Genomic DNA, 23,636 nt, shown 5'->3' with positions numbered 1-23,636 from the left:
TAGCACATTAAATGAATAATTCAGTCAGCAATGCTAATGTTGCTAATAATGAATGAAAGCAAAAAGCCATTAATTGACATCATAAAAATGACAACATTCTAATTAGTGCCTACAAGGTTTCATCCATTGTTATCAACATTAGGATGTGTGGTTGGTTCCTTTTAATACTCCTCAGGTATTCATTAAAGCCCTGCTCAACTGCACTTGATTTTGGCCTAATTAAGGCTTTGTCTTCTTAATCCTCCTCAGAATCATGTCAGCCTCAGCACCTGACTGTGAATGGCTCCTGTGAAAACAGCACACTTCTCCTGAATTGGGACGATGCTGCAGGCGCACTGGGCTATGTTGTCATTGCCACAGGCAACCTGGGATACACCAGTGCCTATCAGACCAATGTGTCCATCCTGGAGGTGGAGCTTCCCTGTGGGCAGAGCTATAGTTTCACTGTCATGGGGCAGGACGAACTGTGTAACAGCCCACTGAGCAGCCCCGCAGAGTTCACAACTGGTACATCATTACTGCTGTTTCTATTAATCTTAGTGCAGATGAATAATATAGAAGCATAAATCAGCCTTAATAAATATACATGGTGTTTGCTTATGGTTGGGCCACAGAGATCTGAGATCACTAGTGGAGTGCTTCTGTTTCGCATTCTTTTCTAATTTATTTAAAAAACTGGTCATTACGAATTGTATTATCAGCACAGCAATTTGAGTGAATAGAATATTTGAAATATGAACATACGTTTCTGAATTTTTTAGTGTTATGTCCCCCTTTGCTTTAATGATAATGTGCAAATCCACACATGCTTCAATAGTAGGCATAAGACTCAAAGAACAAACTGGACCTTTTTTTTTTATAAAGGCTTTAATGTGGTCAGTATTAATTTGCTTAAATTTGAATGGCAACCTAGAAATGGTCCAGAATCGTGAATAGTTCTTCTTCATTTGACTTTTTTTTTGTTTAAAATTTCTCAGAAGTCTAAAACTGTTCTGTTGTTTATTTCCAGATTTGAATTAAAAAATGTAAATTCTCAGACTTTCTGACCCCACTGTATTATTTGGTTACTATTTGTACTATGTATGCGAGTGTGCGCAAACAGTGTATGTTAGTATGTGTGTGTATATGACTGACTCCTGTTTCCTCTTCTGTAGCCCCGTGTGTGCCACACAGTGTGGAAAGCTTTGTTCAGTGTGAGAACAGTGTGGGCTCTGTCAGCTGGGCCAGCAGTGATGGGGCAGAATCTTACACCGTGGTTGCTAGGGGACAGCTAGGCCACACCCACATGTTTAGCACCAATGAAACTGTGTGCACCTGGAGTGACCTGGAGTGTGGAGAGATCTACACAATCCGGGTCGTCGCCAGCAACCTCCGCTGTAGCAGCGCCCCCAGCAACAGCACTGTCATCCGCATGGGTGAGGGACAGAGCCTGTCGTTTTTTCTGTAATTCTTCTACTTCTTCCATTAGTCTAACATGTACAGATTATAGAGGTATACAGCCATATAAGAGCACAATGCAGGAAATCTGGTCTAGTACAGTTTTTCCCATAAACTTTGGCCAATCAAATGGGTTCATCAAAAAGTATGATCCAAATAATAATTTCAGTAATAGTAATAATTAGTGATAGTAATAAAACAAGAAATACATTTACAAACACACAAAAATGAAAAGAAAGACCAAAAAAGTATTTAGCAAGGCTCAAATGAAAAACTAAATTTCTCAGAGCATTAGACAAAATTGGTCTGTAAATATGTAAATATTTGTTTTTTTTGCCATTTTTTGTTATAAAAAATATTAAACTTCTAGGACTGTTGTGACTAAGTGTGGTTGTTGTGTCTAGCTCCCTGTGTCCCTCAGAGAGTGTTGTCAGCTATGGACTGTGATCTGAAGGTGGGCTCGCTGACCTGGCTGCCCAGTCAGTCTGCAGAGTCCTACCTGGTAACTGCAGAAGCCAGCAGCGGTCATCATGTGGAGCTCTCCACCAACAGCACAATGGCACAGATCTCAGAGCTCCAGTGCGGGCAGGAGTATTATCTGACTGTCAGAGCCATCGGGCAAGGGTGCAGGAGTAGTGCCAGTAACTCCTCACTGTTGCAGACAGGTGTGTACATGCACACCAACATGAGCGCATACCACACATACACATGAATGAAATTAGATTAGCATTTCTCTGTTCCAGCTTTACAGAATACTCAGTATGACATGTGAATGCACACGAGTACATACAAACAGTGAAGAGCACATGTGTTAAAAATGACTTAACATTGATTTTAACTTACAGTGTTAAGTAAAATTTTGGACACCCTCGATCAAATTACATGTTTTGTTGATTTTCTAAGTGAAAATAAGATCATCCACAGGGAACCAGCTTAAATATGGCATTTGTCTGCAGAATTTAGAGCACAGTTTCTAATTATTTGCTGAGTTTTACATATTGGGAAAAAAAAAAACAAAATGAAAAGGACACATTTTATGATTTATTTTCTGTTCCAGTATGTTAAATTTAGCAAATAAAAAGTATTTGTGCATTAAATGTGCAGAAGAGTGTGTTCTGTAGAGGAAGTGTTAACTTATTTTTTACTTAGAAAATCGACAAAACATTTGACCAGGGGTGTCCAGAAATTGTAGAGATGAATGAGTAACAAAGACACAAGCACACAGTCCAAAAACTATAGAGATAAATGCGTAACAAGGTTACCAAAAGCTAGTTGTGTGCTAGTAGTGCTCCTTTCTGAAGAATCTAAATGTAAGTGAGTTACAGGACGGATCCATCGGGTGCTTTGCATCTAATAAGCAGCAAATTCGTTAGAATCAGAATCACTCTGCTGGCCACGTTCAATTCCGTGTTAGAGAAATTTGTCTTGGTGAAACTGGTGCTTACATAAATAAAAAATACATAATACACGTAGTAACCACTAACGCAAATAAGATTTAGACATATAGAAAATATACATATCCACAGTATTTTAATGTATAATTTAACACTTCGTTCCGGTCTTGAAAGGCCACATTGCTGCCCTGTTTAGTTTTTTCCTTCTCTAACATAATTGATTCAAGTAATGTCAGACTTAATAACTGAACAGTTTAATTTGGACAATTAGAGCAGGGATGACACTAAGGTGTGCAGTATAAATTAAGGTAATGGAATTTATAGTGTTCCTCTCTCCTGTATCTGTCAACAGAACCATGTCCACCTTCTGCTGTCTTCACCGAGATAGACTGCTTCTCCAACATTGCTGTGGTGAGCTGGTCATTGTCAGACACTGCTGACCACTATACTGCCAAAGCTCTCGGGCCCGATGGTCAATCAGAGACATGCATGTCATCATCCATGAGCTGTGGCATGGCCACTCTGCAGTGTGGAGAGAAATATAACGTTACAGTCACTGCATCCAATCGCCTGTGCACCTCTGTACCCAGCCAGCTCACTTACCTCAACACAGGTGACCTATGCAATACTATAGAAAGTAGTTAAACATGACTGCCAGTTTCAGTTACCTTATATGGATTAGCCTCTTAAAAGCCTTTCTAAATAATCCTGAAGGGTAGAATGAGTTCTCATATACTATTTACACTACTTTGTGCTTGTACAAAATAATTTGGAACATAAATCATACCTAACATGTTCTGTTGCTGTCCTGCGTTCAGCGCCCTGTGTTCCAATGGGTGTATCGGTATCGATGGACTGTACCAAAAACGAGGCACATGTGTCATGGAGTGCCAGCCAGGGGGCAGTGTCCTACCAGGCCCTTGCCCAAAGCAGAAGAGATGATGTCTCATCCTGTAATAGTACTGGCAGTGACACACACTGCATTCTGCACAACCTCACCTGTGGGATAGCGTACACTGTCCAGGTGGTGGCTGTTGGGGACCAGTGCTCCAGTTTACCAAGTCAGCCATCAGTGTTCCGCACAGGTATGGTATCTTAAGAAGACCTGACACTGTGAGTGTGTCTCAGAACCTAGTGGGCTCTCTAAGTAGCCGCTGCCTACATAGGCAGCTGTCTAAGTAGGCAGTGTTCCAACCGTCATCTATCCTTATAAGATAGATGAATGAGACGCTCTAGTTAGACAGCAGTGACGTCGCCGCTTGTTCCTGCCCACTGCACGAGACCGGCGTTTACTTACCTCAGGCGTCAGAATCACATTTAGCCAACATGGATTCTGCTCTGGCAGTTTATATAGCAATTTTAACTGTATTTGCTCTGAATGAAGCAGCAAAATAGACAATAGATGTGGTCAAACGCGGAAAGTATAGGCTATTTGTGCACCTTTATGACTAGAAAACAGATAAACACCCCAGAAAATCAGAATAACTCACATTTGAAGATGACGTCGCTGCTTGGTGAAGAGCTTCTGCCCGCCATTTTCAAACAAAAGTTGCGCCGCGCTGCATCGCGGGATTGCCTCGGCGGCTGAGGAAACATCCAATGCTCTCTTGATATTCGAGAGACCTCAGTAGGCAGCATATTTGAGATATCTAAGAATTGGGACAGTCAGAGCACGCATATTGTGACATAAAATGCTGTCTGTGTAGAGCTCACTAGGTTTTGAGACACACCTGTATAGCTAGTTATGGTGCTATTGCGAGAACAGAAACAGAATATTGTCACAGTGCCACTGAAACAGGACTGTATAACATCTGTGCACAGTGCTACCTTAAAGGGGAATTCCATCAATTTCTACATAATTAAGTTGTTGAGAAGTAATTCACAGGAGTTTGATGTGAATGATGGTTCATTTTAGAGAAACTTATTGACTGACAAATATAGCCATTTTATTTACTATATAAAATAACCAACTTTGTCTTCTGTCTTCTTTTTATTTGTAAAGTAGACACTGTAAAAACCAGTAAAACACTGGTAAATCTGAAAAGTAAGTTTTCTTTGGGTACTATTTTGCTTTACAACACTCTGCATGTACCGCTCATGGAACTGGAACTGGTTCTAAAATTATGTTTTAGTCTACAACTGTGTCTCAAAACTATCATAAAACATTGTCTCAGGCATCAGGCAATGTATTTTTAACCATCCATATAGTAACTTTTTATGAGGTTGCTTTTATAGGCATTATATTCTTCAAATGTCTGGTTTTTATTATTCTGTAAATAATTGTGACCTGGTAAGTTTATCTAAAATGGAGCATTTCACATCAAACAATCCTGAATTGCTTAACAATCTTAACAATGTGATTATTATTATTATTTTTGCATTTTCTCTTATAGTAGTGCATATATTATCTGGATAGTCACAGGCTGATAGGCCAAGCAACAAAAAAAGCAACAAAGGTCCCTATGATGAAAAATTAAAATGTGGTTAAAACAATCTTTAATCGTGTATGATGTTGTTTTTATGTATCTGCTGATATGTTTTACTCCCTGTCTCTGTGCATGATTAGTTCCATGCAGCCCTGATATTGGCTCTGTGCTCCTGAACTGCTACGCTAACTCTTTGCTGCTGGACTGGACTCCCTCTGGCAGCTCTGTCTCCTATACTGCCATCGCCCAAGCACCCGGTGGCCAAGTCTCATCCTGCAGCACCAACTTCACCAGCTGTGAACTGACACAGCTGATGTGTGGTCAGACCTACAATTTAACTGTGGCAGCCTCGGATGGACAGTGCAGCAGCAAGCAGACCACTGCCATGCAGGTGTCATCAGGTAACGCACTGATTACTATTTAGTAATCCAGTAGAGGATGCATGTTTTACAAATGTTCAATGGGAATCTTTCATTTAAAAGGTTCATATTCTAATTTTGTTTTACAAATAAACCGTTTCTGAAACTCACTTACCTCCTTACAGTTAAACCATGTTACTGTGCCTTTAAGACTGGCATGTAGAAGTGGTCTTTCTTCATTTAGACCTTCTTTTTATCCTAAGGTTTACTTTCAATTGCTCATTTTCTCTTGCTTTTTCAGTGCCCTGTCGTCCTGAGAGTGTGCTGCCCAGCATGAACTGCTCATCCAACTCTGCACACGTGCAGTGGGACACTGGCAGTGGGGCAGAGTCTTACGAAGTCCATGCCATTGGCATGAGAGGTCACGTAACAGGATGTAACACCACACATCCTTCTTGTGATTTACCCAACCTGCAGTGTGGCGATGTGTACAACATCAGCGTGGTTGCTTTTAATAACCAGTGCACTGTAACAAACGAAGCAGTGACACAGCTGCATACAGGTGTGTGTGTGGATAGCTGTCTTCATATATTTCATTATCTTAAAGCAATGATTTGGTAAAAAAAAACAATTTTCCTCTTATCCCAAATACAGTTAAGACATATAAGGCTAAAGTGACTTACAAAATATTTAATGTATCAACTAATTAACTTTTTTTATTTTTGTATATGTACACACTTTTTTTAAGTTTATGAGTGCAACATTTGGGTTGTTTACTACAGTGTTACATAACCTTTCCTTATAACAATGTTCAGTAATCTTTTGAGGAAGGATACAAACTGTTGGAGTTTTTTCCCATTCTTGCTTGATATAACACTTCAGCTTAACAGTATGGGGTCTTGTTGTCGTATATCCCACTTCATAATGCACTACACATATTCAGTGGGGGACCAGTCTAGCACCTGCATTGTCTTGCTGAAACCATTATGGACGATCCTGAAAAAGATGCCGTCTAGATTGTAGCATATGTGGCTCCAAAATGTGTATGTGGTTCTTAAAATTAATGGTGCCTTCACAGATGTGCAAGTTACCCATGCCACTCGCACTACCACACCCCCATACTGTGAAAGACACTGGCTTTTGAACTTTGCGCTGGTAATAATTGGGATGGTCCTTTATTTCCAAAACCCTTTGAAAGGTGGACTTGACAGGCAACAGCAAGTTCCACTTTGCATCAGTCCATCTCAGATTAGCTTTAGCCCAGACAAGTCGGATGGATGTTGCTGATGTATGGCTCTCGCCTTGCATAACAGAGTCTTTATTTGCGTTTGTAGATCCACCAATAAAATGTGTTTCACTGAGAAGGGTTTTCAGAAATATCCTCGGGCCCATGTGGTTAAATCCATTACAGAAGCATGTTGAAAGAGATCGAAGGTCACAGACATTGAATATTGGTCTTCAGCCTTGCTCATTATGCACAGAGGCTTCTCTGGATTCTCTGAATCTTTTAATAATATATAGACTGAACATGGTAAAATCCCTTATTTACTTACAATCGCGTGTTGATAAGTTTTTAAAATGTTAAACTGGACTATTAGTTCATGCAGTTTTTCGCAAAAGTGGTGAAAGTTGTGAAAGCTCCTTTTATACTGAATCATGATGGCATCACTAGTAACATATTCACCTGTTTAGCTGTGGAAACGTGTTTTTGATAATTCCACAAACGTCCCAGTTGTCTCTTGCCCTTGTCACAGCTTTGGAATGTGTTGATAAAGTAAAATGTCAAATATCTGTTCTTTGTGTTGTTTTAATCAAATACCTGTAAAAGACATTATCACAAATCACTGCCTTCTTTTTATTTGCATTTCACAAAGTGCCCAAACACTTTTGGAGCTGGGTTTGTGGCATTGTACCTTGTAGCACTGTGGACTTTCTTCTGTTTCTTCTGACACACCAAGTGACATGCTGTTATCTATAAAAATTAACAACATCACAGTCATTGCTAAAAACTCTCTTAAAAGCTACATTTTTGTCAGCCTAAAATGTCTAGGCTGATCAATTACATTATATTTGGGGTGAAGGGAGAGTTGTGTAAATTAATTTTTTTGGCTTGCATTTTAAATACATGACATCTGCAGTCATTTGTGCACAAAATAACACAAAAGTAAAAAGCTGTTACCCATGTTCTGTCCATCCCATAGTGCCATGTGTTCCTGCCCCCCTGGACGCCAGTCTGGATTGTGCATCTGGAGCTGTTACAATGTCCTGGCAGTCTAGTAGTGGAGCCACGTCTTACACAGCAGTTGCCCAGGGTTATGCTGGTTTTGCTTCATCGTGCAACAGCAGCAGCACAACATGTGTGTTCAACAATTTGCTGTGCGGCATGACTTACAGCTTCACCGTCTCAGCCTCTGACAATGTGTGTAGCAGTGCATACAGCCACAGCATCGAAATGAACACAGGTAAACACACATAATTGTAATACTGCTTGATACTACAACAACCCTGATGTTGACTTTGAAAAAATATAGTTTCACCAAAATACATAAATGCAAAGAAACGAGAAACAGCAGAAATAACTTTTTTTGTGTCTTGCTTTCATTAAGAGGGCCTGTGGTCCAAGACAGTGATTGCTTATTGTCTAGTTTTGACTCACCAAACCCATCAGAAGTCAAGTTTATCAACGGAACCCAATGGCAGTTTTGCTTAAGGCTCTAAGGAGACTTAATGGTTATTTTCCTAAAATTCCTCAGCAGAAATAGCATTAGAGAAAAAGAAGACATTATAGATAAATATGAGTGTTACTACCTCTGCAAATCTGAGCACAATGTTTGACTTTATTGAGAGCTCTGCTAAAACTCAAGAGAAGACGTGAAATTATTGGGCTCCTTTTCTCAGCAGAAATATCTGAGCAGCAGGACAGACTTAAGCAAAAGTCTCCTTTGTTTTTCTATCTGAGCTTGTTTTCCAAGATTTTTACCCAATTTTCTCCCCAATTTTGTTGTTTCCAATTCCACCTGCTAGTTAGGACTCCCCCAATCACACAATACTACCAACGCTAGAAGGGTGAAGGCTAACACAGGCTTCCTCCGAGATCTGTGAAACCAGCCACCGCTTCTTTTCGAACTGCCGCTCACGCAACGTCATTGGACAGTTGAACAAGCTTGGAGGAAAGCGCCAACTGTCAGATCTGTTACGTCAGCTAACAGACGCCTGCGCTGACTAGCATCGCGTTGAGTGATGGGGGGGGGGAGGGGGGGCCATCCTACTCACCCAGAGAGCGAAGCCAATTGTGCTCTCTTGGACTCCCAGCTATGGATGGCTGTAGCATCACCAGGGATCGAACTCGCAATCTCCTGATGATAGGACCAGCGCTTAGACGGTTGCGCCGCTCGGGAGACCCTACGGACATATTTTTAGATTTTTCTTTCCAAGGGGATGATACGGCACACAGCAATGAAACATGCTTATCTTTTTAATCAGTGAAAAAATGACCAGAATTGCTGTTTAAATGTAATATGTAACGCAGAATCTTTGTCTGTAATTGGTCAGTTCCATGTGAGCCACACATGCTCAGTGCTCACGTTGACTGTCAGAGCAGCACAGGACTTCTGTCATGGGAACCTGGAGAGGGTGTAGTCTTCTACTTGGTGCAAGCAGTGGGAGCCGATGGACACCAGATGGAGTGTTACAATACCAACACCAGCTGTTCACTACCCGACATGCACTGTGGCCAACCATACAGCCTCTCAGTCACTGCTGAGGACAACCAATGTAACAGCAGCTCAACCCATCTTAATCTGCAGTCAGGTACTGGATTACGTTTCCCATGCAAATTCATAGAAAGCATAAAAAAGAGTATGGCAGAATAGCTCTTGCATAGGTGACAACCGTTCAGTACTATCTGTGACAACTGAATACAGATGCCATTTTCTTTGTGCTATATCAAACAACAGTATCTAAATGTGCACAATTACACATTTTGATTTTGTCAACCCAACACAACATAAGCATGCACTTATGAACTGTTTCTTAAGAAAAAATTTCCATGTAACCTTACCACTCTCCACCTTAACCCATTTTACTTCCTCACCCTACTTTTTTTCTCAGTGCCCTGTGTGCCCACCGGTGTTCAGGCCTCCCTGCTCTGCAGCTCTAACTCTGCAGCTGTGACCTGGCAGACAGCCAGTGGGGCGCTGGGGTACCAGGCAGAGGGTGTTAGTACAGACGGCCTGCACAAAGTCTCCTGTAACTCCAGCCTGCCTCATTGCAACCTGCAGCAACTGAACTGCGGAATGTCCTACAATGTGACCGTGGTGGCGCTGGACAACACCTGCCACAGTGGCAGAAGCACCCCGACACAATTGCACACAGGTGAGGGATTGTTGTACCCATCAACTTTTTGATTCATCACCAAGCAATCGCTGCAACAATTGCTACTCATCTTTTTTTTTGTCTGATATCAGAAGTTAATAGATATGTAATGCTGAGATCCACAATGCTATAAACTCATGCTGCACACCGTACCTGCTAATTTTCACAACATACAGTAATTTGATATAATTATTGCCATTTCTCTCTTAGCTCCCTGTCCTCCCCAGCATGTGAATGTCCAGATGAACTGTTCTGCTGGTGCTATGACTGTCACTTGGGCAGCCAGTCCAGATGCAGAATCCTTCCATGTGGACGCAGTGACCAGCAGTGGCGCTAACTTTACATGTGACACCTCAGGCACGACCTGCTCAATCAGCGGCCTGCCCTGTGGCTTTTCCTACTCTGTCACTGTGAGAGCGGTCAGAGGTGACTGCCAGAGTGGGCCAAGCACAGCTGTACAAGCTTCTTCAGGTAACAGCAATATAAAGTCCCAAAATCTCAAATAGGCTTTCCTGTTAGTTAAATGGTATGTAAATTGACTGATGTGCTATATGCTGCTGGAGACTATTAGGAATAAACAAATAAATGATGGTGGTGCGACTAACTTGCTAAGTATCTCAACTCTAAATGTCCAACAAACTTTCATTACTTAAATGTGTATCAGTCTAGTTATAATCAAGTTATACATCCCATTTCCAAAAAAAGTTGAGTTGCTGTGCAAAATGTACATAAAAAACAGAATACAATGCAGTGCAAATAAACCATATATTAAATGAAAATAGTACAAATAAAACGTATGTTCCATCCATCCATCCATCTTCTAAGCTACTTATCCTTCTGGGTCATGGAGCGTGCTGGAGCCTATCCAGCATTCATCGGGTGGAAGGCAGGAAACACCCTGGACAGGTCGCAGGTCGAAAACATGTTGAGATTTTTTAAACTCAATGCCCATTTTGAATTTGATGCCAACAAAATGTTTCAAAAAGTTGGTACGGGGGCTTGTTTACCACTGTGTTGCATCACCTCTTCTTTTGACAACATCCTCTAAGTGTTTGGGAACTGAGGAGACCAAGTGCTGTAGTTTTGAAAGTGAACTGTTTTCCCATTCTTGCTTGGTGTGGGATTTCAGCTGGTCAAGGGTTTGGGACCTGTATATATCATTCAGCATTATTGTTGCTTTCATAGATGTGCAAGTCACCCATGCTATGTGCACTAATGCACCCCCAGACCATCACGGATGCAGGCTTTTGAACCGTGCGCTCATAACAAGTTAGATGATCCCTGTCCTCCTTAGCCGGAGGACTTGGCGTCCATGATTTCCAAAAAGAATTTTGATTTGTCGGACCACGTCACCTCAATCCATCTTAAATGAGCTTGGGCCCAAAGAAGGCGTTGATGTTTCTGGATCCTGTTTATATATAGTTTCTCCTAGACAGTGGTATACAGAAGTATTATATATCATAGATGATGAAATGCCCAAGTTCTTTGCTTTTATTTTACATTGAGAACATTATTCTTGAATTGTTGTATTATTTGTCCATGCAATCTTTCACAGAGTGGTGAATCCCCTCCCCATCTTTACCTCTGAAAGGCTCAGCCTCTCTGGGATGCTCTTTTAATACCCAATAATGTTACTGAGTTGTTGCCAATTAACCTTAGTAGTTGTGAGATGTTCGGGTGTTTTTTTAGCATGACACAACTTTACCAGTCTTTTGTTGTTCTTGTCTCAACTGTTTTGAAATGTCTTGCTGGCCTCAAATTCAAAATGGACATATCTTCTTTTAAAAAGAGTAAAATTACACAGGTTTAATATGTTGTCTTTGTACTATTTTGAATTACATGTTGGGTTTAAATAATTTGCACATTTTGTACAGTTTTCCCAACTTTTTTGGAGACGAGGTTGTATTCATCTTGCACTATTCATGTTGTGAATATTGTTGTCATGCCTTCAGTCAGGCTTAACTGAACTCGTTTATGTTTTTTCTGTGTGTAGCTCCATGCATACCTCAGGGAGAGACAGGTAGCCTCGACTGTGTGACCAACTCTGTCTGGGTGTCATGGCAACAAACTGCAGGGGCAGAGTCTTATGTGGTGATGGCAGTGGCTGCAAGCGGTGCAAACTCCAGCTGCAGCAGCTCTGCGCTCTTCTGCAATGTTCCTGACCTGTTGTGTGGAGTTCAGTACACCTTCCACATTACTGCTCTTAACTCTCAGTGTACCAGTGCCCACAGCAACACCTTCCAGATTGAGACAGGTATGCACAAACTCTACATAACAATGTCTATAAATTTATCAGCATCATTCATTGTCCTGATTATTTAATGCTGATACATATTGATAATTAAGAGCTGCATATCCCAATGTTTTTAATATGAAAATCATTTTGAAGAAAAATAAAAAAAGAAAGTTGCAGTTGACAGAAAGACAGAATTACTTAAAATATAAGTAAGTAAAATATAAGAAATGTATAAAAATATAAATCAAAAAATGCCTAGAAATAAGTTAAATAATCTTGTAATATTCATACTTTTATTCTTCTAATATTATATTTAGTGATGATATTTAAGATGTTTTCACTTGCTAAAGATATGTTATTTCTCAGTGTTGCTGGCCAACTGACCTAACTGTCCCATTAGTTTGAGCTGTTCTGAGTGAATTGGCGTGCTGATGTCCAGTATCCATCTGTCATTTGTCCTCAGCTCCCTGTGCCCTGATGGCCATCACTGCAGAGACAGAGTGTAGTAGCACCTCTATAAGAGTGAGCTGGCACACAGAAGCAAGCTCCTCATTCTACGTTGCCGCAGCAGAGGGGCAGGACCTGAGCTTCCTGGAGTGCAGAAGCAATAGTACTTCCTGTGAGCTGATGGGGGCGCGCTGTGGCATGCGGTACACCATAGTGGTTTCCTCCTCATCAGACAAGTGCAACAGCCTCCGCAGTCCACCATACTTTATCAGCACAGGTACTGCACACACAGAGTAAACCAAATCAGTTTCAGGCAAAGCATCAGGGGCACATATCTACATGCACACATATGAAAGTAAATCATTAAAACAGGAACTCACAGACACACCTAAGCAAAAAGAAAAATAAACCAACACAGATACTTATTGTTTCTGGCTTTGTCCTTCGGAGATAGGAGCTCAAGTAAGGTCTAGCTCTTTATTGTCATCTGCACTAAGTGCAGTAAAATTCTTATTTGCTTGGTGTTTCCTACAAAAAAAAGAACACACAGTAAAAAAAAATTTGCACAGTAACGATACAACACAACAAGTAAACTAAATTAAGCAGAATTAAACACAAGACAGGATGGTATTACATACACACAGTCATATAAAGAAGTATGTACATGTCATGAAAAGTTTCTCTTTTTTGACATATATGGACATATCAGTATTTGATCTTTAATTTAACAGCATGAAAAGATGTGTAAAAGAACAAAAAATGGACATTTGACTTTGCAATCATTTATTAAAAAATTAACTGAGATATCATTTTATTCTGTTGAAAAAGTATACTTGGCTTCACTACTTCTTCACTACTCCTTCATGCAGAATTGTTTCAACTGTGTAATATTGAGGGGTTTCTTGCATTTATAGCCTGTTTCAAATTTCTCCCACAGCATTACAGTGGGATTCAGCTCATTCAGATCTAGGCTTTGAGGCCTCCAGATCTAGACCATTGCATAAAACCCATTTCTTCATTTTGAGCTATTCCTTGGTGGATTTGCTTGTATGTTTGGGATCATTATCCTGTTGGAAGGTCTACTTCATCAGCTTCATCCTTTTTACAGATGGTCTCACTTTCTCCTTAATCACTCTCTGGAATGAAAGAATTCATAGTCGATTCTATGATTGCAAGTTGGCCAGGCCATGAGACAGTAAAGCAGCCATTTCTACCATCATGTTTTACTGTTGGTATGAAGTTCTTCTGATTCAGCGCTTTTTCACCAAACGTGGCTACTGGTACTTTGGCCAAACAACTCCATCTTTGACTTGTCTGTCCATAGCACATTGTTCCATAAGTCCTGGTCTTTGCCTTGATATTTCTTAACAGACATTAGACTTGCCCCGATTGTCTTTGTAGCAAAGGGCACATGTAGGTCAAATTTGTAGTCTTTTTGTAATGGTACATGCATGCACTTTTACGTCAACAGTGGCAAGAGCTGCCTGCAGATCCTTTGATGAAATCCTAAGGTTCTTAGAGACTTCTTGTGGCATCTTACGGTCTGCTCTCCAGTTAAATTTGCTGGGGCGAATTGGCCTGGACAAGTTGCCAATGGTTTTAAATCCTCTCCACTTGTAGATGATCTTCCAGATAGTGGAATGATTTATTTTGGAAATGTTCTTAAACCCCTTACCAGACTCTTAGGCATCTACAACTTTCTTTCTGAAGGCCTAAGAGAGCTGATCAAGACATGATGATACCACACACTCAAATAACAAAGAGCAAACCAGACCAGATAACTGAGGCTTAAATAAGACAGGTTCCTCAGAGATATTCCCTAACAGTGTTCTAAACATTAGCACCTGATCGGGTGCAGCTAATTTCAGTTTGACTCATTTCACAGCGATACACCATTCAGGCATAACATTATGACCACCTCCTTGTTTCTACGCTCATTGTCCATTTTATCAGCTCCACTTACTATATAGGTGCACTTTGTAGTTCTACAGTTACAGGCTGTAGTCCATCTGTTTCTCTGCATACTTTGTTAGCCCCCTTTTACCCTGTTCTTCAGTGGTCAGGACCCCCATGGACCCTCACAGAGCAGGTACTATTTGGGTGGTAGATCATTCTCAGCACTGCAGTAACACTGACATGGTGGTGGTGTGTTAGTGTGTGTTGCACTGGTACGAGTGGATCAGACACAGCAGTGCTGCTGGAGTTTTTAAACACTGTGTCCACTCACTGTCCACTCTATTAGACACTCCTACCTTGTCAGTCCACCTTGCAGATCTAAAGTTAGAGACGAGCTCATCTGCTGCTGCACAGTTTATCAGTGGTCAGAGGACGCTGCCCACAGGACGTTGGCTGGATATTTTTGGTTGGTGTTCTATTCTCAGTCCAGCAGTGACACTGAGGTGTTTAAAAACTCCAGCAGCAGTGCTGTGTCTGATCCACTCAGACCAGCGCAACACACTCACACACATGTTGGGGTGTACTTATTTCAGTTATATAAAGAATGACAAAATGTTCAATTATATCACCTGTATCCATGTTTAAATGAAGACTTAATATCTGTATCTCTGAATATGTTAAAAAAGTAGGAGCGTACCTACTTCTTTACATGACTATACAAACAGAACATAGTACCCATTAAATTGTTTGACATGGTAAGCTTAGTTCAGGTGAAATAGTATATTGCTGCAGTCCAAAAAAAACCCAAAACATTTTAGTTCCATTTTTGTAGAACACACCAGCTGTGCTTGATATTGTTTAAAAACTTCATGTTGAATGGATACACATGTTCCAAATACACATGCTTCAAAATCACGTGGAATAAGATTTCTTTACATTAACTTACACTGAACGTTGAGACCCTTTTCCCTCCTCCTGTAAAGTTACCATTTTGGAGTTGCATGTATTTTTTGGACAGTGATGGACTTTGTCATTTGTCATTTTAAATGATGAATATGACATTAAATGACAGTAGTTACCCCTGTATTGTAGTCTCACCAGTGCACCAGAATGCTCCAGAATATTTCATTTTTAATTTCTCTTGGGAACTATTCCACTGGACTCCACTACAAAGGATTTGTCACCTTTTTCACTGCTCATGAGATTTCTTGTCTAAAAAACAGAAATTACAGTATTTAAAGTGCATATAAGTACATTCTGCAGTTTGGAATAGCATATCGTCACAGTTGGACCAATAGAAATGGCCCAAAAGTACTTTAAAAACATCTTGTTACATTAACTTCCAGTACAAGTTAAAAATGTTTTGACTTCTTCTATAAAGTTACCAATTTGGAGATACAAGGTTTTGTTCTGTCAGTGACACAAAAAAGTCAAAGCCAACAATTGTGGGCAAAGTGAAAAATTGTGCAGTAAGTAAAATAGAGTCCAGAAAATATAGTATGAAGAAGTTTATATTATAAGGGATTTAGTGAATAATGAGCCAACTCATCAACTCATTCAGCAGTTTCTGAAGTTTTCGTACAGGAGAAAAAAACAACTGTTAATGTAACATCTGTTAGTGCTTAAATACTTAAGTAATTTTGGGATCATTTCTTTTGGTCTATTCATCATGAAATGTTTATGGCAGCTGCCATTTTCAGATAATGTCTGAGAATAAATAACTAATTAGATCACATCACCAGAACTGCATTACATCTCTTACCTCCAAGGACATTAAAGTGACTTTTATTACAACAGACATTCAGTGAAATAAATTTTAAACTTGTACTTACCTTTGTCAGCTTTAACTTTTTACAGATGGTCTCACTTTCTCCTTAAGCACTCTCTAGAATAAGAATTAAATTATTTTCTGGTGCTCTTGACCCCTGCAGCCCCCTGCACTCCTGTGGGAATAACACTGAAGCCGCTGTGTGAATTAGAGGGAGTGCTGGTGTCCTGGGCTCACTCTGCAATGGTCCAGTCCTACTCCCTGACAGCCACGAGCCAAGATGGTGATGTCCACACCTGCAGCGGACCAGCTGAGAACTGCAGCTTGACCCACCTGCACTGCGGCCAGCCTTACACTGTTAGCCTCTCAGCTTCTGCCGGCAACTGCACCAGCCCCAGCAGCCAGCCCCTCACCTACCACACAGGTTAGACACTGTACAGAATAAGATACATTCACTTGCCGCCACACGTGGGAGATCATTCGAGCCATGCACCAAGACTGCATTTTATTGCCTGCACAATACACACCTCCATTCTCATTTCAGCAGCAGACACGTAGTAATGTTGATTAAATTCCTTAATCATTTTTTGCTTTAGTTGCTGCAGTTTTCTCTTCAGTGGTCTCCCTGTGAAACTGCTTAACTGGCTTCAGTTTATTCAAACCTTTATATTCATGATATCATCAATAAGCTGTTTGCTGCTTTCTCCTCAGCTCCGTGTGATCCACAGGGCCTGGCTGTGTCCACGCACTGTGAGACCAGCTCGGCTACACTCTCCTGGTTCACCAGTCAAGGCTCTGTAAATTACTTCGGCTTAGCTCACACTTCACTAGGGGTCGAACTCTCCTGTGAGACCACGGGTACCACCTGTAACATGGAGGGGCTGCAGTGTGGGATGATGTACAACTTCAGTGTGAAGGCTTCGGACGGAACTTGTAACAGTTCCTTGGGCCAGCAGCTACAGATAGGAGCAGGTAACGTACACATATCCTGAAGATATAATAACAAATGTGTTAAAGCCTCAAAAAATTGCTAAAACAGCACCACAGACAGCACCACAGGGTTAACTAACAAACATCATGATTAAAGCATACAGTACCAGTCATGAGCTTGGACACACCTTCTCAAGAAAGGTTTTCCTCATTTTCTACTTCTTTTCTTATTTTAGAATATTCTTTTAGAAAAGACTGTGTTATTAAATAACACCTATGGAATTACGCAGTGATCAAATAAGGGTTAAAAGGGCACAAAATAAAAAGTGTAACCATTGCTACATCTGTTGTAAACATACCTACTCACTTCCAACAGCAGTACAACAGTAGCCTCTAGAGGAAGATTTTCTAGTTTAAAGACTAGGAAAAGCCCTGTCTGATGACATATTTTGAAGGTGTGAGGAATGTTAAAAAAACTACAGTTGCTTTGAGGTAGATACTTAAGGGTGGGCTGTTTGAATTTGAATTGAATTTTCCTGGTAGCAGAAGGCTAATGCAGAAGGATGCCTGATAGCTAACTTTTCTGCTAGGTAGCCAAGTAGCACATGTTTTTTTTATTTATTTACCTTTACATCACTGTCTACAGTCTGGATTTCTTTATCACAGTAGGGGGGGTTTCCCAAGGGTTACACTGACACACTACAGTATATTACATAGCAGAAACACGCCCAACCACCACTCCCATTTCTTTGATGCATCTTGACACTTTTGGTAATCTCCAGCAGCTTCATGAGAAGCCACTTTAGATGCTTTTCCAGCAGGCCTGAAGAACATACATAGAACTGGACTACTTGTTGTGGGGGCTGCATTTAAAAACAAAATCTAAATCTTAACATTTAAACTTTGGAAATAAATTAACTAATAAATAAATAACCAGGTCTGTTTCTAACTTTGAAAGGTTTTACAGCTAAGCATGGCAAATGTAACATTAAATAACAGTCAAGTAGTGTCCATTCAAAACAAAATGGAAGTGATCAGTGATAATAAGGTACTGTATTTGTAATAATGCTGAATCATGCTTAAAATGTGGTATCTCAGGGACCTTGCTCCTTACCCTCTCCCCTTTCCTTCTCTGTGCAGCCCCATGTCCCCCAGCCTCAGTAACTGCCCAGACACGTGCTATGGAAGAAGCCACTCTGGTCCGCGTGTACTGGAGTCAAGTGACTTGTCCAGGAGTTGAGTACCTGGCAGAGCTAAGTGGCAGTATCCATGATGACCCCCTCGCTCTTGTGCAAGTATCGTCCTACTGGACAGATAGGACGTACTTTGAATTTCTGGTACCCTGTGACACGCCCTACTCAGTGACAGTCAAGGCCAGGAACCAAGCAGGGACCAGTGCACCATCTGCCGCTGTTACTGGACCTGCAGGTACTTTCACTTCTGACTTCTTTTCCAAGGCTGCTTAGAAAATGACTTGACCTGTTAAAACACTAAGTAGGAGGCAACCTGGAGTCAGATGCTTTAAACAAGGACACAACAGATAGAAGGGACATTTGAAGAAACAGCCATCTGGTGCTAAGTCGAGCAATCGTCCCAAGGATTTGACCTGAAATCCTTCAGCTTCTGTGCCTTAGATAAGCTAAGTTAGATTCACCATGCATTAGAATATGGCCAGACACAGTCTCTTAAAGTGGTAGTTAAATTTAATTGTACTTTTTTACTTTTTCCCCTTACCCTAAATGTAGTCATTCAGCCAAGACATGTTTGGTGCGCACAGACCACTGGAGCGACAAGTCTTATGTAGCAAGTAATGGTAGCTTATGTCCCACCAGTTAGCATTGTGCGAACTGAACACGTAATTCATAGCACACTTGTGTGTTGAGTTTTAAGAAATCTCTACTGTATCCTATATAAAAATATACAAAAGTAGTATAGCATAAAACAGACGTAGCAGTTTCAAAGTCTGATTTTTGCCCATACTTTTGTTCATTACTGATGACAATTGTGCATACATATGTCATGGTTTTAACAATTGGAGAGTGAAATAGTTAATTTCATTCAGATTTAGGATTTTCCTACGATGTGGAAAAATAACACTTATTCTGTCTTCCTCTCTTTCTCAGTGCCCTGCACAGTGCCACCCATCAACAATGCAGGTCTCCCCTACACCTACACACATAAACGATGATCTGGAATTAATTTAATTAAATGAATCTGTGATCAAATACACTTGTAGATTACATACTGCATGATAATTATGCATATAAACAGGTTTACTGTCATTTGGTCTCTGTTCGTCATGCACTTGTCTAACATGAAGGATGTTTTGCAGACATCGTTGGTCGACGTAGGAGAGATTTGCGAGAAGCTGAAATGTTAGCTGGACTAAAAGAGAAAGGTGAGCATATGCTTCATAAGACATAGATCACACATAAAGACAATGTTTTATATATACGATACTGTGCAGTGCTCAGAAAAATTATATTTAAAAAACTATTTATCTAGACTGTGAGAATTTATTTGCTCATAAAACACTAATATTAGAAAACATGCAAATAATATTAACACAGTGAACAGTGATTTTATGTAGATCAGTGTTTTTGTTTAACCATTTCCAAACATTTCCTCCTGGCAGCCCAGTATTATGTAGATTGTCATCCAGTACCTGGTTTAGCAATGTAATACTTCATTATGTTGCATCAGATGTACTGTTGGTGAAATTTAATAAATTCATGCAATGGCTCAGGGCATTTGGGGAGAGATGTGGAACCAACGTTGTATTTAGTGGGCGCCGCGTGTATCTACAACAGATTCAACATTTGTAAACGCACAACAATGAAACTTTAGTAACACAGTTGTGAGGATGCTTAACCTAGAATTAAGACATTTTGGCCAACAGGTTCACAACCATAAAAGGGTATCACTTGTAAAATTGCCTTGGCTTAGAACATGAAACTTTTCCTTTGCACCACAGAGTTGACGTTTTTTTAAAAGAGAAAAAGGCCAAACTGAACAGGTGAGATGCGGTAGTTTGTTTATTTGGACTTCGTAAATGAATCACTGCATAAAGAACTAAATGAAAAATGCCTAAGTTCCCTCTAGTGGACATTTCTTGAAATAGCTGCTGCAAAACTGTCACTGAGGGCAGATTTACTTTCTGTCACAACACCAAGGGCAAAATGGTATGTTGAAATTGCCATGCAAAAAAAAAAATAATAATAAGTAAATGTAAAATCACAAAAGACATCAAAGAAAGAAGAATATGATGCAGTAATGTAAAATAAAATAACAAATTAAAAATATAAAATAATAAAAAATAAAAATAAAAACTTAAAATAATTGAAATGATGTTAATGATAATAAAAAGTCATTTCTTTTCCCTACTCCTGCCATTCCAGAAAAGCTGCTGGTGCCTGAAGTGAAGATCACCCGGGTGACTGGAGTGACCCTGCATGTGGAGTGGACACCAGTCACAGGAGCGAGCTATTACACTCTGATTGTGAGAGAAGACACACCGTCTCGTCCGCTCAGAGAAGTGTTGACCATCTACGATGAGATGTGTGTAGTCACTGACCTTGAACCTGCCACCCGCTACTGTGTGGTCCTGTCTGCTAAAAACTCCGTTACCCAGAGTGCCTATTCCTCCCATGTGTGTGTCACCACTGAAGCAAGCATGTAAATGATGTCTGAACTGTTTAAGCTAAGTTAGTAGGGAGAGAGAAGAACCGAGAAGAAGAAGATGTTTTGAGAATGTCGCAGAAAAGGGTCAAATGTTTGCTACACTACCAACACAACTTCTCCATTTCTGAGAGCTGTCATTAATTTTCATAATGAATGCAAAAAAATTGTAAATTTGAGACACTAGAAAATAGTTATATTTTGATTTTATGCTTTGTCCGTAAAAAGACGAGTTTGAATCAGCGATTTCGGAAACAGTGCCGCTAGCTCTCAGCTTGTGCAGAAACAGCTGGTTGCATGTTTTAGAGGTCAGAGTTTTGTTGTCTGAAAGTCTTTGGTGTTGCAGCACCGAATGCTTAACCTGTCAAAAGAAGCTATTCGTAGTTGGTGTTCGATCTTCTTTACTGAAATCTAAATTAAGCACCAAAATATAACTGTTGGTGTATTTCGAATGAGAAAATATGTCTAGGTGTCTGATTGAACCTGTTGATTTAAATCCGTAAACTGTTCTGTAGACGTCAGTTGATTTGATTTGATTATCGTTTGCTGTAATGGCTAGCTTAATGAACTTTAATGGTATATTACTAAGATGGGCATAAAGAGTCATTTTCTGTAATGGTAACATTAATTGTTTCAATCATGAATGTATGGAGACTACATAGACTACATATAGCAAATAAAATGCTATTTATCAAGCAATATTTTTTAAACTATATATTATACTGTCTATTTGATGTACTATACGACTTCATTTTGTGAATGAACTCTTTGCAGTAGTCCTTTTTATATATATAAGAAAAGCCCAGAGATGAAGGAATAAAAAAATGTGAATATCTTAAAGTACTTCTCTCTTCATAAGGAACCAGTCAGTTTTGTGTGTCACAATCTTATTCTCTTCTGCCGTAACGCTCTTTCCCATCATCTGTTTTTATCCATCATTTACACTGATGATAAATGATAAAGCTAATATTTTGTGTCAGAATTTTCTCGTCAGTTTACCTGTATATAATTTTATATATAACGAAATCTGGGCTTGATGGTGCTGTCGAAGAGGCCCGTACTGGAGTCTTCAATTTACGTTACAATATATTTATATAGAGCTTTTTTACAACATTATTCCAAATCAAGATCAAGTGTGCCCACTTACGTAAAACAGCTTAAGTTGATTGTTTCTCGTAGGATTACCTGTGGCAAGTATTTATTAAAGGGGATTTTTCAAAATGTCTGCCAAATTCAAGTCATTGAGATGTAAACAAAGTCTTTTAGAGTTGTTTGATTTGAAAATGTGCATTGTAGAGAAGCTCATCAACTGGTGATAGGAACCAGGGGTCATGTGTACAACCAGTCCAAAACAACCAGTGAACCAGTTTTGATATGTTGATAGTAGTAAAATGGCAGTGAATTTGAAAGAATAGGTGTTCTTTGGAGGCTCATTTTCCTTAAAATGCTCTGTATGTATTTCTCCACCCAGAATGTTTATAAACAGACCAAAACTATTACTCAAAACTACTGCAAAATAATGAATCAGGCGCCAGGCGGCACATTCATACCCATTTCATTCAATAACTGTTTGTGATGTAGCTTAAGAGAAATACTTTATACAAGCAGCCACTGGTCTCTAATGAACAACCCAAGAGAGACAGTGTACATGAGGAAGAACATAAAGGAGAACCACTGAGAGGAACCAAGACTCAAAAGGAGAATCTCTAAAACATGAGGAAGAACCACTGAGAGGAACCAAGACTAATCATTAATGTCCATATAAGAAATGGGTCTATATGTTGAGTTTGCTTCAGCACAAATCTGGAGAATCTTTTTCAAACTGATTGAACCAACTGATCGAAAAAAAGTGAGTTTTTATCACTTAATTTATCTTATTAAATTCAGTCTTTTAGTCACATGGTACTACTGTTTTTACTAAAACACTGGAAAATGCTAGTTTTATTGAACAAAAGTATAAAAATTGCATAATTAGAAAATTCAACTGGGTTCTGTTAGATTCTGTTACATCTGCGGTGTAACTACACCAAACAGCATCACAAGTTCCATGGCTTTTTCCTTTGTCATAGTCTGTTTAGTTGTTGGACATAAATGGGTTTAATGAGAAGCACTCAGATCAGAGGAAAGATGTGTGAAACAATCCATAACGCAGTAAACTTGGAGAAAAGGTGCTGTGGGGCCTCTGATTGCAGTGGATAGTGTCAGGATGAATGACAACATGGTGGGTAAAGAGTTCAGTAAGAGTATGAAGACAGATAGATGGACATTTCAAAACATGGAGTAATAATAAACTTTTTATCTCAGATCAGAGATAATCAGGATTCATAGAAATAATGCGTTTAACATATAGAGAGAGAGAGAGAGAGAGAGAGAGAGTGAGAGAGATGCAATTATTCATAACAAGTACAACACATCACTACAACACACACCGTTACGAGTAAATTAACAGCAGCAAAGTAACTAAATAATGCAAAATAAAATACAATAAAATAAATAAATAAACAAGATGAATAAATGAATAATAATAAACGACAGGACATATTTCCTTTAGCTATATTCATGTTCGTTATCTTCTGGAATGATCTCCAAAACTGGTTCTCCTAAAAGAATGTTGACTTAGTAACTTTGAACTTGTATATGAACTAATTTGGTTTTAATAAACGAATGTGGAAATGGATTTTTGGTTAATGA

The 23,636-nt window shown here is 39.7% G+C and overlaps 1 protein-coding gene across 1 annotated transcript; it reads left to right on the top strand.

Moving 5' to 3' along the window:
• Positions 1-143: 143 nt before the first annotated feature.
• Positions 144-21,867, top strand: LOC118822884. The gene is made up of 20 exons (XM_036592210.1): positions 144-150; positions 250-507; positions 1,155-1,415; positions 1,842-2,102; positions 3,184-3,444; positions 3,650-3,916; positions 5,398-5,658; positions 5,918-6,178; positions 7,818-8,078; positions 9,169-9,426; positions 9,727-9,990; positions 10,201-10,461; positions 11,984-12,244; positions 12,690-12,950; positions 16,501-16,761; positions 17,049-17,309; positions 18,408-18,695; positions 19,391-19,423; positions 19,600-19,665; positions 20,666-21,867. The coding sequence occupies exons 1-20, from the start codon at positions 144-146 to the stop codon at positions 20,944-20,946; spliced, it is 4,593 nt and encodes a 1,530-aa protein (XP_036448103.1). The 3' UTR covers positions 20,947-21,867.
• Positions 21,868-23,636: the final 1,769 nt, after the last annotated feature.

This window comes from Colossoma macropomum, unplaced genomic scaffold (genome assembly GCF_904425465.1).
Source record: "Colossoma macropomum unplaced genomic scaffold, Colossoma_macropomum, whole genome shotgun sequence".
Taxonomy (NCBI): Eukaryota; Metazoa; Chordata; class Actinopteri; order Characiformes; family Serrasalmidae; genus Colossoma; species Colossoma macropomum.
Note: the sequence above shows the minus strand (reverse complement) of the source record. Positions and strands in the feature narration are given on the sequence as shown.

What these genes read in the sequence shown, in the direction of transcription:
- LOC118822884 (XM_036592210.1), top strand. An exon ending in TGCCATGCAGGTGTCATCAG is followed by an intron (nt 5,659 to 5,917) that starts GTAACGCACTGA and finishes TTGCTTTTTCAG; the next exon opens with TGCCCTGTCGTCCTGAGAGT. An exon ending in CACCTTCCAGATTGAGACAG is followed by an intron (nt 12,245 to 12,689) that starts GTATGCACAAAC and finishes ATTTGTCCTCAG; the next exon opens with CTCCCTGTGCCCTGATGGCC.